The sequence below is a fragment of the Polypterus senegalus genome, chromosome 4 (assembly GCF_016835505.1).
Source record: "Polypterus senegalus isolate Bchr_013 chromosome 4, ASM1683550v1, whole genome shotgun sequence".
Taxonomy (NCBI): domain Eukaryota; kingdom Metazoa; phylum Chordata; class Cladistia; order Polypteriformes; family Polypteridae; genus Polypterus; species Polypterus senegalus.
The window spans coordinates 14124795-14141940 of NC_053157.1; the positions used below are offsets into that span (position 1 = coordinate 14124795).

The 17146-nt window shown below is 35.6% G+C and overlaps 1 protein-coding gene across 1 annotated transcript in view; it reads left to right on the forward strand.

Moving 5' to 3' along the window:
* Positions 1 to 16737, forward strand: part of tmem131l (transmembrane 131 like) — a 121923-nt gene extending 105186 nt beyond the window's left edge. The window contains exons 26-34 of the mRNA XM_039750277.1: positions 737 to 861; positions 2647 to 2810; positions 6117 to 6314; positions 6439 to 6514; positions 7556 to 7653; positions 7732 to 7861; positions 8581 to 8657; positions 14198 to 14328; positions 16293 to 16737. Of these exons, the coding sequence (XP_039606211.1) occupies positions 737 to 861; positions 2647 to 2810; positions 6117 to 6314; positions 6439 to 6514; positions 7556 to 7653; positions 7732 to 7861; positions 8581 to 8657; positions 14198 to 14328; positions 16293 to 16583 (1290 nt within the window). The 3' untranslated portion in view covers positions 16584 to 16737. The remainder of the gene's footprint in view (positions 1 to 736; positions 862 to 2646; positions 2811 to 6116; positions 6315 to 6438; positions 6515 to 7555; positions 7654 to 7731; positions 7862 to 8580; positions 8658 to 14197; positions 14329 to 16292) is intronic.
* Positions 16738 to 17146: the final 409 nt, after the last annotated feature.

Here is a 17146-nt window from a genome sequence, read left to right on the forward strand (position 1 = left end):
GGCGCATATGAACCAGAAGGGAAACTGGCTTGTTCGTCAACCGAGTGTGTGGTCATGAACAGATGCAAAAGTTTGGTGAACTTTTTGGTCGTAACCCAATTTATACATGTTTAGAGACGTTCATGAACCGAGGTTCCACTGTAATATGACATCTGCTTTAACTTCACAAGCTTGGTCACTGAGAGTGACTGTATTCAGTAACAACGCATGTTGCACAAAATGTCTGCTACGTGCACCTCTTTCCTTAAGTTTCCCAGTGGTAAGAATCTTCTTGGGCATACTGTGTTTGTTAATGCGCCAGTATTTTATGACTGATGTGAGGAATTAAGGAATTTGTATGAAAGCCTCCTTAAATTGTTTTACTGTAAGTAGCACACATTTCCTTTGTGAATTCCATCTTTTTTAAATATAGTTATTAAAATTCAAAACATTAGTTTTAGTAATTTTGTTGTAACAAAACTTAAGTTAATAATATATTTCCTATGTACTTAGTAATCGACCTTCCCTCCCAGTTTAATTATAAGATATTTATTATTGAATAATAAAACTTGTATGAACTATTCTTATTTTATTATGTTAATGTTGAACCAGCAAGTCAGGTTACCAAAAATCTAAATAATGTTTTTTCTATTTCATGCAAGTTTCATTTTTGTTTGTCTTTGTATAAAATTATAAAAGTTGCACATGAAAACTGATCTTCACATATATGTTGACTTCTGTACTCGATTTCTATAAGGTGAAGGAAGACTGTAACACAAACAAAATGCAAGAGAAAGCAGATATAAACAACACAACCTCAAATGCAAAGGGAAGACGAGGCTCTGTTAAGAACAGGAGGAGGATTGCTGGTGGTATCATGGGGTAAGTTAACTTACCTTATACACAATTAACTTATATATTAATTGTCAATATGACAAATTCAGAGAATGGATCATTTTATATTTTAAGAATATTGTGTCACTATTCAAAGCAAAACGTAGCTACACAACAATTTATGAAAAGTATTATCTGGATACAGAGTGTGTGTGTATGTATATATGCATGTTTTTTTCTTTTCAGTTTTTTTCTGTGTGTATGTAAGTCTGAAAAATGCATGTCATATTTACATGCTACAACATAATTACCATTTAAAATCCATAAAAATGTGAACCGTGCGCTAAACTTAAACTTCATATTTGGAAAAGACAATTAGATAGTGAAGTGACTTTACTAAGAATTGGGCAGTCTGCGGCAGGCAGAGCACTGCGAAGTAGCACCGCATTTCTTTTTGCATTTTGAATGGCAGTGTCTGGACATAATGAAGTGGAAGTTAAGTTGTGTAAAAAGTGTAAGGATATGAAGTATTTATAATAATAAATTTGTTTATATAGCACCTTATCATACATTTACACACAAAACAAAGGTGCTTTCCGCATATTAATCAACAAAAACAACAAACATAATACATTTACTTGGATTATTATCATTAATTAATACTATCATTTCTAATAAATGTAAGTATACTAAATACAAAATCAACCAGGTATTGTTAAGCAAAGTTTAACCACTAAAGTGCAAAATAAATTTTCACTCTTACCAGAAAAAGATTGAATAAATTTAATAAATTAAAATATTTATACATTAAGGTTGACAATAGAAAAACCAGATCTAATTAATATATTATATACAGTGTATATATCTACATTTTACCTTGGCATATGTACTTGGCAGCCCTTTGAGTAGAAACAGTTTATTAAAATTAATGAAAAAGCAAATAAAACAGGCCAGCAGTTTCATTTGATTTAGGATGTAGATGAATTTCTTGATTCCTGAATGTGATTGTTTGACCAGATGACAATGGAGGAGAAGGAAACAAAAAACTCCTACAATGGGTCATAGGAGAAAAGTACACTGTTGGAGGGCTACGATTGGAAGATAGAAACGAGCAAATCAAATAGTTAGGTCTGATGGTTATCAGTTTCTGCATCATGAAAGTCGGGATGACCCACCCTCCACTGGGCACACTTGATACAGTTAGCACAGTTGATTTAATATGGTTCCTTAGTCCTCCTCATTTCCTGCAGTATCCCAGGTGACTACAGAATAGAGCACTTGGAGCTGGTGCGGGTAGTCTGATATATTTGATACATAACCTTACCATATAAAACATTTTCTTACAGTCTTTCTTTAGTATCTCTGTAAGTTATTCTAAGCAAACTGTGTATGGCATAATATATGGTACATTGAAATATACTCGATCAATTCAAACAATTTTGTATTGAACAGTTTAATGTAAGTAGTGCTGTTAGTGCAGTATCTTTAAAGTGCTTAACCATTTCAAAGTTAATATCATAAGGTAGACTACAATAAATTTGGTTTATCTTTTCAAATTTTAAATGTATTGAGGACCATCGGTATTAAACATTATACTGCATATAGATATGGTGTGAGTGACAGAAGAGTGCCTCATATTTGAAAATAATGTTTCTTATGTTTAGACTAAAGGTGCAATTAAAGAAAATGATGATGAAAAATACAGAGTGTTGTTACTTGACAAAATATGATTATAAAGAACATAATCTTTCAATTATGTATAGTACAATTGAAAGCATTACACTATTTTAGCTATTTCTAACTATTTTACCTTGCATTTAACTTTATTTCTAGGCTTACTGAGCAAAATATTTCTGACTTTAGTGACAAGAGCAGAGATGCTGTAAATAAGGAAACAAAAAATCCAAACAGGTCAAGAAATCGATGCACAAATGGGAAACAGGAAAGTGTTAAATTGTGTGGTAAAGTGGACAGTCCTCTAAAGCACTTACAAAACAGTAAGTAAATACTAGTTGGAATGTTCTGGTACACATATGGAACAGAAAATATTTTTACTAGATTCTGTCATAATTAGATATTAAAATTTTCTTTTGCATCACTGTAGTTGTACCTGTCACCATGTCTCTGTCTCTGCCACTTTTGTAAAGCTGCTTTAATTTGAGGTCTGCATGAATGGTGTTTTAAATAAAAAGGCATAACTTTTTGGCTAGCAATACTCCAGAGTAGTTTGAGGCTTTAAAAATATCATTTTTAATTATCCCTTAAGTATAATGCTCAAGAGTTGTAAAACCATTTGTAGTATACATTAATCAAGAAATATATTGGCATACCATTCAGCTACTCATTCCTGTAAACATGTCTTCAGAACTGTTATTGTCAGTGCCCAGTAACAAAAAAACGAATCGTGAAAACTGATCTGCATGTGTTAATAAACCTTCATAGCTGTACAGTATAAGAGATTTAACTCACTTGTTTTTCAAATGTGTGAGTAGTATGGCATTAGTAGGTTAATCTAATTCTTTAAATTATGCATTTTTTCTTTTTTTTAATAACCATTTAATTTTGCCAATAAAGTAGTATTAGTCATCTAACACCAATAATATCCTAAAGCTCACTTTATCCAGTTCAGATTGTTGGAGTCAGAAGCCTAGCCTGACACCATCTAATGCATGGTAGCAACCAACTCTGCATGGGGTGCAAATCCTTTACAGTACCCATTCATGCACATGGGGACATGGGAACAATGTAGATTGCAAATCAACTCAATGTGAATATACTTATGGTTTTACAAATCCATCCAGCCAAATAAAGACAATGCAGGTTTTGCATGGACAGCACCAGGGTATAGGAATACAAACTAGCATGATGAATTTATGAAAAAGCATCATCCTCTGCTCCAATACTGCCCAAACACTAATATCTCCATCTAATTAGAACTTTAAGGAACTCCATATTGCTGTCTATATAAAAAACAGCGAAGAAACGTGTATATATGTTTTTTGTTGTATTTCAAATGAACAATATCTATGCACATTAACCATTAATAAAATTGAACTTGTTTAATATATTTATATATGATTTTCTTGCTATGTTCCAAAGGCATAAGATATGGTTTAACCAGCCACTGTGATTTGTCCTTTGCCAAGTGATCTGTGGTTTTCTGCTTAATTGTGCCTGATAGTGAGCAGGCATTCTGCCTAGTTGTGCTTTCCAGGATAGACTTGTAGTCAGAGCAACCCAAAATTGTATTAGGATAATTCAAAGAATTGATTGAAGAGTGGTTATATCTAAATTTTAAATGGACAACCCCAAATTGATTTATTAGAGTTCCAACAATGGACAGAAGTATAGTTATATCTAAATTTCAAATGGTTGATAATAAAAGTATATACTGTCGGTAATGCTGGGAGAGATATGTACATGAGCCATTTTAGCAGCACAACAGTCCAGAAAGAGAAATTTAAAGAGGAGTGGTAAAGTAATAAAAATGGAGAAAAAGAAAAAGCATTCACACCTTAACAGAGAAGGCTGCACTATCTTTAATTAGAGCTCCATGGTTTATAAAGGCAGAGTTCAAATGTTCAAGTTCAGCTGTATTGTCATATGTACACAGTAAAATAGAATTCCTTCTTTTACTGTGTGTTTCCCACAGACTAGTAATATAAAGTGCCATGTATTATACTTAAATGACACTCCAACAGAAACGATTACCTGAAATTTTTATAGTCTGCTTTTATATGCATTCATATAACTCGTATATTTTCTCTTTGGCCCTGTGGGCATGTACAGTATGTAGTGACATTATAATGGTGTGATTACAAGGGGGCATTGGATCCCGACATGTACTTTACAATCAGCATTTCACTAAGTTGCTTGGCATGCTCTTTTGTCTTCATTGTGTAGGTTAGGCCATAATACTGTGTCACCACGATTTGGACTTTTCAGATACAGGTGCATTTGTGCTACAAATCAATTGAAACCCCATAACTACAGACAACTGATATCTATCAAGCTAATTTTATTTCTTCTAAAATCATTTGGCTACACCAGTGAGACTTTAGGTGTGTTACATTAATAGGTTTGAATAATTATTATTATTATTACAGTGGAACCTTGAGATACGAGTTTAATTCGTTCCAGCACTGAGCTTGTATAGCAAATTTCTCGTATCTAGAACAAACTTTCCCATTGAAAATAATGGAAATCCAGTTAATCCGTTCCGCACCCCCAAAAATATCAGCATAAAAATCAATTTTCCTAACAAATAACACTGATAAATAATATATACAAGTGGAACCTCGGTTTGCAAGTAACTTGGTTTTCGAGTGTTTTGCAAGATGAGCTAAAGTTTTTAATTAATTTTGACTTGATAAAATGAGCGATGTCTTGCAATACAAGTATTATGGATACACTTTGTCTGCTGACCATCATGTGAGCATAACTGAGCTGATGGTGGTTCTCTCTCGTGCGCATCTCTCTCTCCTTATCTCTCTCGTTCGAGCACGCGTCTCTCTCTCTCTCTCTCCTTATCTCTCTCGCTCACGCCTCTCTCTCTCTCCTTATCTCTCGCTCGCTCGCGCGTCTCTCTCTCTCTCTCTCTCTCTCTCTCTCTCTCTCTCTCTGCGCGCGCCTCTCTCCTCTTGAGGGAAATCGTCTCCTATTCTCCGTCTGCATGTCCGCGATATTTTTGAATATGCTTTAACAGCGAACTGCTACAGCGAAACAATGAAATCACAAGCGCACAAACGCGTAGATCCTCACGCTACGGGAGAACAAGGAACAATGAGCAGCGTCAGCTTGGGTGAATCCCCAAGTCGAGGTAGATCGGGAAACACGTCACGCATAACCACAGCCTGGCTCGTGGCTCGTTACGCGAGCCAATGCTCGTATTTAGATCCAAATTTTTCACTCATACTTTCCTCTTATCTTGAATTTCTCGTATACAGAGGTGATCGTATCTAGAGGTTCCACTGTAATTATTTTATATTTAATTACGTTAGACCACTTTGCAGAGAATTGTTTTCACTTTGAGATTAAAGAGTCTTAATGTTGATCATTATCAAAAAAGCTAAATTAAATCAAATGTAATTCAGTGTTGCCTAACAAATAAAATGTGAAAACTCCCAAGGGGCTAAATGCTTTTCATAGGCAATGTAATTGTATTGCTGGTGTGTTTTGTTTGAGCAAATAATACCTTTGTTTAAATATCATTTCCATTTTTATTTTTCTCGAAATTTACTCATTTATTATTTATTTATAGTATTTTCTTAGGCATTATGCATGTTTATTTGTTTGTAAATTAGGGACAAGCATGGCTAATCCAAGGAGGAGCTGTAATGCCAGAAGATTGTTTTCTGACTCTAGTTCAGACTCTGGTAGCTCTTCAGGCAGTGTCAGAGACAGCAGAGGAAGCTGGGGTAGTTGGAGTAGTGCCAGCAGCCTGGAAGGAGAAAAAGATCACAGTACTACCAAATTAAACTGCATTTCCTCTACAACAAAAAGTAGGTCATTTTGAATACCTGAGTGAAGTGATCTGATGCTTCATTCAATTTAAACAAACAAAAAAAAAATCTTATTAAAAATTGTCATAATTAAAGATTAATAATTGGATTTTGTTCTGTTCAGGAGACGACCATGTTTTTGCCTTTCTACCTGACAAAGAATGTTGCCAACCACTGAACTCAAGTTATAGAATTCAAAGGTATTTCAAAGCAAATAATAAAAAAATAGCTTTATAACAGAAGTAATACAGCCACATTTATTATGCTTATAGACATCTGTAGCCAAACAATTTGATAGCCGTATCCGAGTACCTTGTATTGTATTCAGCATCAGTTTTTGCAGTGTTAATGTTAAGTTACAAGTTCCGTTTGATTTATGTAAAGCTATAAATGAGTCAATCAAAATATAAAAATTTGTTCTATTTACCTATAGGCATAGATAGTAAAGATTGCCAGGACAGTATTCAATGATGAAAGAATAATAAGGTACAGAATATGTACAGAAAGGTTTAGATAAAGATGCATCTTTATCCTGGAGCATAATGCTCAGAAGATCTTTTAACTTCTCTTTGATTTTATCTATGGTCAATAAGCAAAGCAACATATTAAAGATGATGATGACATTTATAAGAAGCAAATGTATGGATGTGTCTCTTAATGTTTTTGCCCCATTATCTAGTATATGAAAAGAATTTACCAGGTGCAGTTTTGAAAGAGAATCATTGTACTCCATTTAATGCTTCTGAAGTTCATAATTGTTAAAACTATGGTGGTTGTTTTGGCAATAGAATAAACTGCACTTTTCACTCACAGTTTTAATAACCTTTGTGATTAACTCATTATCTTAAAAAATATTGAATCTACTTAATTTCCAAATGTTTAACAAGTAAGTTTCTTGCATAGCATTGATGTTACAATTGTAGAGTCACTAAACCTGTAGAAAACTCTTTTTGTAAAAACAATTTTTGCTGCTTATTTAAGTATGTAAATTTTTCATTACATTGATACCTTGATATCTGATTTTATTTTATATATATATATATATATATATATATATATATATATATATATATATATATATATAGTCATTTCTTAGATATGTCCATCTGTCTGTTGGTTTCTGAAAAATAGAGGTCATAAGGGTACCATCCTTTATGCGAATGATTATGTCCAGAAAGCTGATTTCTGTTTGTGAATAATTTAATTTAAGTTTTTTTTTTTTATTTTCTGCTTTACCACAGTGTGCATAACCTGAATCAAGGGGAGAAATGCCACATCCCAGAATCGGTACCCACTCTCAGCTTTGCTTCTGTAGCATCAGGAGTTGAGAGAAATATGAGTAAGTCAGATGACTGTAGCTTCCATCAATTGTAAATAAATGTTCAACTCTGTAACTGTTTTTCTTTTCTGTCTTCAGCTTTAGGCCCATGTCAGTCAGAAGAAATATGGTCTCCAATGCCTACTGCATTAACTAATGGTTTCCGATACAATACATCTGAAAACATGTCTTTCATCCCCCCAGAAAATGCTGGTGCCATATATAGTCAGTAAGTTTCTATGTAATATTTATACAACTGTTTGTTTTCTTTTGGAGGGTTAGGGGGTTGCTGCATATATGATAAATTAGATGCAAGTTGAGAGAGGTTTGGGTCCGTGTACTTTTTGGTATTTGAAATTTCATTTTAGAAGCAAAAACGAAAATGAAAGGAATTTTCAGATTTTGATTTTTGATTAAATAAAATGATGGAAAATAAGGTATTTTTTAATTGTGTGGTAACAAATAGCAGTCAGAAACTTAAATTACACATACTTTTCTGGATTTATTTGTGATTCAAATAATGAAAGTGTATTAGCTGAAAAACAACAAAATGGGCGTATTTTCGTTGTCTGAAACTGCCTGTCACTCTTTTACTGTTTCTGAAAAACAATGTAATGGTCCATCCTCTGCTGATGCCAGTGTAACTTCAAGGCCATCGATCGATGTGTTGTGAGGAGGACTGTTCGCATGTGTCATCAAAAATCGCAGAACAAGTACTTCCGGTTTCAGACAACAAAAATGCAACTTTTTTTTTTTTCTTTCTCCAGGTTAGGAGGAGACGTGATTGTAGTCCTTAAAATTTATAAAGTGAATTATCATTACGGTGTGTGCCTGCTGTTACTTGAAAATGTGTTCTTCATTTAAAACACGGGCGCAGATTTAAGCTTTTAAGGGTAATTTTACATAAATATAAAGAACATTGTTATTTTCTGTTATTTTCTTTTTTAGTTTTCCATGGACTACCAGCCAGTATGCAGCTCCTTACCATTACTCTGATCAAAATGGCCATTGTGTAGCTTATGAAGGTAAATATTTTTCATTCTACAGCAATTGAAATTATATTTTATGTATCATATTAGTGCCATATCAATAATTTACTTATTTGTCTTTTACTTATAAATAAATTCTAGTTAGTATCTTTTAAAATACATAAAGCAAGTTTAATCCATTATTATTTATTATTATTATTGTATCATTAACAATTGCACACTTATTAAGTTCCTGAGAAAGTTGAATTTGTAAATTTTGTATTTTCTCACACATTAAACAGTGCGAGTGGTTTGTTTTGTTTGTATAATCACATATGTAAGTAAAACCATACTTAACAGATAACTTAATTACAAATGCCTAAGTATAATTTAGGACTCACTAAAACGGTCAAAAACAAATCATTATTTCATTGCATTAACTCAGACGCATAATTTTTGCTATTTTAACTTTCAGGAATTGACATGTATTGCCCCCTGAGGTTTTTATTTTGCACTGCAAGCACAATTAAAATTTTTATTTGGTCAGCTTTCACACTAAGTCCATGCTGTACTCATCACATTTCTCCATCCCCAGTGCTTTGAGTAGCTGCAGCAGATATTTTGACTGTTGTATCAGAGGTTCACAACATATTCATGTTTGTTTTTCGCATAATGTGTCATTTAAGACTGGCATCTCACTTGACTTCAAATTGGATAGTATATCTCACTTAACAACTGCAGTTTCTGGATCTTTTTTTCTTAAAAGCTATTGGATTTATGCTATTATTCTATTGTGGTGCAATAAAGTATCTGTCTGTCTGTCTGTGTGTCTATCGATAGATCGAGGAGATATCAAATAGACATTGGTACCGTTTCCATAGTTCTGTTTGAGCAGTCCAGAATATTAAGTTTCTTGAGGCTGCTCTTTCTCTTCATTGTTCTTCTTTTTCTTGTAGATAATGACTGAACTATACTCTTATTTGTGAGTACTGTATGCACTGTACTTCTGGGTGAAGATTGTCACTTGTCAGCTCTCGCATACACAGGAGTTCAACCCTATGATTTTTAACAAAACCAACCCCATTTAAATTGCTGGGTGTGTCACACTACTTGAGTGGTGATTATGGTCATATGTCACAACTGTCCATGATTTGCTAAGGTTATATGATTAAAATTTGTAACTGGTATTAAAGGGGGCTTAAGATAATCAAGCTTCAAATCTTCCCATCTTTTACCAGCAAAGAAATCACTTCCAGCAGTAGATTTGATGTACAAACCGGATTCCAAAAAAGTTGGGACACTATACAAATCGTGAATAAAAACTGAATGCAATGATATGGAGGTGCCAACTTCTAATATTTTATTCAGAATAGAACATAAATCACGGAACAAAAGTTTAAACTGAGAAAATGTATCATTTTAAGGGGAAAATATGTTGATTCAGAATTTCATGGTGTCAACAAATCCCAAAAAAGTTGGGACAAGGCCATTTTCACCACTGTGTGGCATCTCCCCTTCTTCTTACAACACTCAACAGACATCTGGGGACCGAGGAGACCAGTTTCTCAAGTTTAGAAATAGGAATGCTCTCCCATTCTTGTCTAATACAGGCCTCTAACTGTTCAATCATCTTGAGCCTTCTTTGTCGCACCTTCCTCTTTATGATGCGCCAAATGTTCTCTATAGGTGAAAGATCTGGACTGCAGACTGGCCATTTCAGTACCCGGATCCTTCTCCTACGCAGCCATGATGTTGTGATTGATGCAGAATGTGGTCTGGCATTATCTTGTTGAAAAATGCAGGGTCTTCCCTGAAAGAGATGACGTATGTTGTTCTAGAACCTGAATATATTTTTCTGCATTGATGGTGCCTTTCCAGACATACAAGCTGCCCATGCCACACGCACTCATGCAACCCCATACCATCAGAGATGCAGGCTTCTGAACTGAGCGTTGATAACAACTTGGGTTGTCCTTGTCCTCTTTGGTCCGGATGACATGGCGTCCCAGATTTCCAAAAAGAACTTTGATTCGTGACTCGTCTGACCACAGAACAGTCTTCCATTTTGCCACACTCCATTTTAAATGATCCCTGGCCCAGTGACAACGCCTGAGCTTGTGGATCTTGCTTAGAAATGGCTTCTTCTTTGCACTGTAGAGTTTCAGCTGGCAACGGTGGATGGCACGGTGGATTGTGTTCACTGACAATGGTTTCTGGAAGTATTCCTGAGCCCATTCTGTGATTTCCTTTACAGTAGCATTCCTGATTGTGGTGCAGTGTCGTTTAAGGGCCCGGAGATCACGGGCATCCAGTATGGTTTTACGGCCTTGACCCTTACGCACAGAGATTGTTCCAGATTCTCTGAATCTTCGGATGATGTTATGCACAGTTGATAATGATAGATGCAAAGTCTTTGCAATATTTCACTGGGTAACACCTTTCTGATATTGCTCCACTATCTTTGTGCGCAACATTGTGGGAATTGGTGATCCTCTACCCATCTTGGCTTCTGAGAGACACTGCCACTCTGAGAAGCTCTTTTTATACCCAATCATGGTGCCAATTGACCTAATTAGTGTTAATTGGTCTTCCAGCTCTTTGTTATGCTCAAATTTACTTTTTCCAGCCTCTTATTGCTACTTGTCCCAACTTTTTTGGGATTTGTTGACACCGTGAAATTTTGAATCAACATATTTTTCCTTTAAAATGATACATTTACTCGGATTAAACGTTTGATCTGTCATCTACGTTCTATTACAAATAAAATATTGACATTTGCCATCTCCACATCATTGCATTCAGTTTTTATTCACAATTTGTTTAGTGTCCCAACTTTTTTGGAATCCGGTTTGTATATTGACTGTAGACATGTCAACATAAAGATAGAATGTGAGATGGGACAGCTTTGTGCGTATGGTATGATTGCATTTTCCCAGAGCTTTTTTTTTTCAGAAAGAGTAGATTTTTGGTTTATTTTTTATTATGTGACATCAAAGCTGTGTATTGCTATACGTAGGAGAGATCATGTAATATACTTCAATTGCTTTCTTTTTTTCTAGTTGAAAGGCTTGTAAAAGCCAGAAGTTCATTCCAGACTTATTCTACAGTACCAGTTATTAAATTAGTTAAAATCACTTTGACTGACTGCTTAGTCAATATTTAAATCTCTAAAACAATAGGATGCCAAATATTTTGCGTTCATTCATTTGTTTTGAAGAGGGTTGCACTCAATTATTTTTGCCTCTAAATTTCATGATACTATTTTTGTATCATTGACATAGTTTTTCTGTTCTTGCTGTGGATGGTAGGCAGTTTTCTGCGTGTCGTTAAGGTAGCAGGCTAACGCGATATAAATGGTTTAGAAACTGGGATTTTGTTCTTGAAGGATTTCACTCTGATTTGACTTGTCCCACAGACACAGAGGCAAAGATTAAAGCTTGACTTGATTTTAGAATCACTGATCAAAGATAGAAGAAGAGAGGTGCACATCTAGATGTAAGGGAAGACATAACTTCTGCTTACTTGTTCACAATTCAAGTTAAAAAACTTTTAATTGCTCCAGGGGCACTGCACAGTGGCTGACCCTGTGCTCCAACCTTCAACGATCATTTCCCCTTGGGGATTAATACAGTGTCCCAGATATCAAAAGAAAATCCTCTTTTTTGATTGGCCAAGATTGCCTCAGTGTATAAAGTAGGTAAGGGGTCAGCACAAGATGCATACTTTCAGATGGGTCTCCATCTATGTTCATTTTGTTTGGGTAAAATCTGTAGAGATATCACCTTTTCTTAATATTCCATTTAAGCTAAATGTTGTCTAATTATTTGCCCATTGAGAAAGCTACAAAAGCCTAGAAGGCCTAATATCCAATTTTAGCTAAACATTGGTGTCTGATTGTTTGCCCACTGCAAAGGCTGCAAAACTCAGTAACTCAGACAATTTCCAAGCTGTAGTCCACTCTGGAATGCAGATTGGAGTGAGAGTCGGAGAAAGGAGCTGGATGAGGCAGGCCTAACTGTCTTTTTGCTAAAATGTGTATACAGGTTCCTCAGATGTGTTTATTTTTATATAAATAGGGAGGGCCATTTTTGACATAAAAAGCTTAATCCGAACCAATAGCTTCCTGTGGTTTAGAGCAATGTCAGTCCTGAAGAGCCGCAGTGGCTACAGGTTTTCATTCCAACCCAATCGCTTAATTATAAACCTATCCTTGCCAATCTCAGATCTAAGGTTCTTATATCATAAGATTTTTTCCTTTCCAAGGAAGTTGTCCAAACTATTTGAAGCCTAAAACGGATCATTTTCAGTCTGTCACATTTTTCTATTAAGTGTTTCATTAAATCAGACAGTGCCTGATGAACACACACAGATATAAATGGAAAAAAAAGAATAGAGAACTGCTGGCTGCTTTGTCATTTGCATCTTATTGCTAATAAGGAGCCATTAAAACATTGAATGCAGCTGTTTAAGGTTGAAATATGCAATTATGGGTGGGGAGCCGTAACAAGCGAGACCACTAAAATGAAGCAACAGTGTCACTTGAGCAGTAAGTGCTTCTTCATCAGCAATACTTGACTTTTCATTAAGAAACTGGGTTGGAACAAAAACCTACAACCACTGTGGCCGTCCAGGACCGACATTGTCCACCCCTAGTTTAGAGTACTTAAATTGTGATTAAACGGTGTCAAAAGTTATACAGATATCTTTGAGTATAATATTTTGTCTGTTCTAAAATAAAATTGTAAGCATCAAATCTATAGTAGAAATCACTAAGATCATTTGAATAAAACATTTTGCCAGCTGTACAGTGTTTTTTGAGGCTTATAATCAGTAATTTCTTTCCATCCTTGTCAGAATTTTTTGTATCATTAAATACAGTTCTAGTTGTTTTGCACTCCTTAATTAGACTCTTTATTATATTTACATAAGTTTTCCTGTCATCTGTTGGCTGTGCATCTCAAAGACTGAGATGTACACTCAACAAATAAGTGCCATTGATGTTACCATAGAAGTAATCAAGACGGACCTTTGTACTGGTGCTGATATGCCTTGTAAATCCTAATGCATGATAAAATAGAGTGCAAGGATTAAACCTTCAGAAATTAACATGGCTACACCAAGAGCAAATGGAGCAGTGAAAATAATAAAATGTCTGATCTGGTACATATTCTGTTGCAAATATTATAATATTTTTGGAAATGTAAAAAAATGCTTTTTTAAAAATCATCACATTCTTCAAACCATAAACCAATAATTATTACATTTTCTTAAATTTCCAATAATTTTATTATTATGATTGTAATCTTTGCAAGTGAACTTGAAGGCAGATGAAAATTGTATTCACTAATCTGAATAGTCATCTTTATGAATGTAGTTTAATGCTGCATCCTACTAAAGCTGTAATTAAATTACTATTGTTCAGTAAACACGCCAAATTATTTGTACTGAGTTTCAGGTACCTGACCAGTAATACATATGAAACTTTGTGGCTATTAATCTGGCCCATTTAAATGCCTGCAAGGAAAATTAATTTTTGTGTTAAGATGTAAGCGTACAATATAAGAAGGTATTAATAAGGATTCAAATAATGATTTCAGGAAACATGAACTTCCAGAATGCATTTCAAGAGGTGCAGAATGTTCAGTATACTCCACAGGCCTTTTGGAACGAAGAGTCACCACCAGACTTAGCAACGTCTTGGGATTCAAATGACTGTATAGGTAGCAAGGTAAGTACTTCCTAATTTTCTTATCTTGTCACAAGCCTATGAAAGCTAACTAAAATGTAAGCAGCTTCAATCCACAGATATACCTATAAAGTATGTGAAGATTTTTCCTTGATTGTGTCTAATATCAAGATGTCAAAATGAACTATAATAAATGTTTCTATAAAATGCATTGACTATGAAAATGTCGTCACCTACAGTACATCCGGAAAGTATTCCCAGCGCATCACTTTTTCCACATTTTATGTTACCGCCTTATTCCAAAATGGATTAAATTCATTTTTTTCCTCAGAATTCTAAACACAACACTCCATAATGACAACGTGAAAAAAGTTTACTTGAGGTTTTTGCAAATTTATTAAAAATAAAAGAGAAGTCACATGTACATAAGAATTCACAGCCTTTGCTCAATACTTTGTCGATGCACCTTTGGCAGCAATTCCAGCCTCAAGTCTTTTTGAATATGATGCCACAAGCTTGGCACACCTATCCTTGGCCAGTTTCGCCCATTCCTCTTTGCAGCACCTCTCAAGCTTCATCAGGTTGGATGGGAAGCGTCGGTGCACAGCCATTTTAAGATCTCTCCAGAGATGTTCAATCAGATTCAAGTCTGGGCTCTGGCTGGGCCACTCAAGAACATTCACAGAGTTGTCCTGAAGTCACTCCTTTGATATCTTGGCTGTGTGCTTAGGGTCGTTGTCCTGCTGAAAGATGAACCGTCCCAGTCTGAGGTCAAGAGCGCTCTGGAGCAGGTTTTCATCCAGGATGTCTCTGTACATTGCTGCAGTCATCTTTCCCTTTATCCTGACTAGTCTCCCAGTTCCTGATGCTGCCACCACCATGCTTCACTGTAGGGATGGTATTGGCCTGGTGATGAGCGGTGCCTGGTTTCCTCCAAACGTGACGCCTGGCATTCACACCAAAGAGTTCAATCTTTGTCTCATCAGACCAGAGAATTTTGTTTCTCATGGTCTGAAAGTCTTTCAGGTGCCTTTTGGCAAACTCCAGGCGGGCTGCCATGTGCCTTTTACTAAGCAGTGGCTTCTGTCTGGCCACTCTACCATACAGGCCTGATTGGTGGATTGCTGCAGAGATGGTTATCCTTCTGGAAGGTTCTCCTCTCTCCACAGAGGACCTCTGGAGCTCTGACAGAGTGACCATCGGGTTCTTGGTCACCTACCTGACTAAGGCACCTCTCCCCTGATCACTCAGTTTAGATGGCCGGCCACCTCTAGGAAGAGTCCTGGTGGTTTTGAACTTATTCCACTTACGGATGATGGAGGCCACTGATCTCATTGGGACCTTCAAAGCAGCAGAAATTTTTCTGTAACCTTCCCCAGATTTGTGCCTCGAGACAATCCTGTCTCAGAGGTCTATAGACTATTCCTTTGACTTCATGCTTGGTTTGTGCTCTGATGTGAACTGTGATCTGTGGGACCTTCTATAGACAGGTGTGTGCCTTTCAAAGTCATGTCCAATCAACTGAATTGACCACATGTGGACTCCAATGAAGCTGCAGAAACATCTCAAGGATGATCAGGAGAAACAGGATGCACCTGAGCTCAATTTGGAGCTTCATGGCAAAGGCTGTGAATACTTATGTACATGTGCTTTCTCAATTTTTTTATTTTTAATAAATTTGCAAAAATCTCAAGTAAACTTTTTTCACGTTGTCATTATGTGGTGTTGTGTGTAGAATTCTGAGGAAAAAAATGAATTTAATCAATTTTGGAATAAGGCTGTAACATAACAAAATGTGGAAAAAGTGATGCGCTGTGAATACTTTCCGGATGCACTGTAGATAACAACCAGGTCATGGAAAAAATGTGAATGGTGCTTTTTTTGTCTTATTATTATGGAGGCACCTTTACACGTACTGTTTTGATTCAGTCTGGTAATTGTGAAGACACAAAATGGTATTTTAGCTGTTGTGTTTAAGTTGCTTATCATTGGGGTTTTTGTTACAGGCATACTTCTCAGGAACCCGAAGCCTCTCCCCAATGTCCAGTTTGTTTGGCTCTATTTGGACTCCTCAAAGTGATCCATATCAAAGCCACTTCCAGCACAATATGCGATCAGTACCTCACTCTTCCCACCCAACTTTTAGCAGAGAACAGAGTATCCACTGCAGACAAAAGCAGTATTCTGGCTTTGATCCTTTTGGCTGCCACATGAATTTGGACATCTGGAATTCCTCATCCAACCAAGGTTCAAATTCTCAACTTTCCAACGATTCTGGGTACTGTGGGGAAGCCTGAGTGGAATGTGGTTAAACAAAATGCTAAATGGGGAAAATGTGAATTTTTTTTCTCAGAATTTATTGGTGTGCAAAGTTGAATATTTGTTGTATATTTTTCTAGTCATTTTGCAAATTGAACCTTGGAAAAAATAAACATTTTGTATTTGATTTTAGTGATGTGTATTTTTACTCCAATGGATAAAAGCAGGCTACTCATAATTACAATTTTATATTTTCATTATTAAGATGTTCATATAACATTCTTGGTTGCATATAAAATTGTATAGCAGCATTTTGTTTTTGCTGGTTGTCTTCAAAGGTATTTTCATTGCATACGCCTAGTATTGTCTTTTCTTTTTTTTCTTTTGTGAATCAGACTTTCTAGAAGTCATTCCTTGTCCTCTTCAAATAGACCGTTCTGGTTATCTCAGTGGTGCCAAGACGAAGCAGATGGTAAAAACGTAGTCCTCAGAAATCAAAACGATTAGAGTAGTAAATTAAAAAGTAATATGAAGGAGCCAAATGTATTATAAAGCTGTTTGCTATGATTTGTTACCCTTGTGTTTATCATCTCCAGTATTC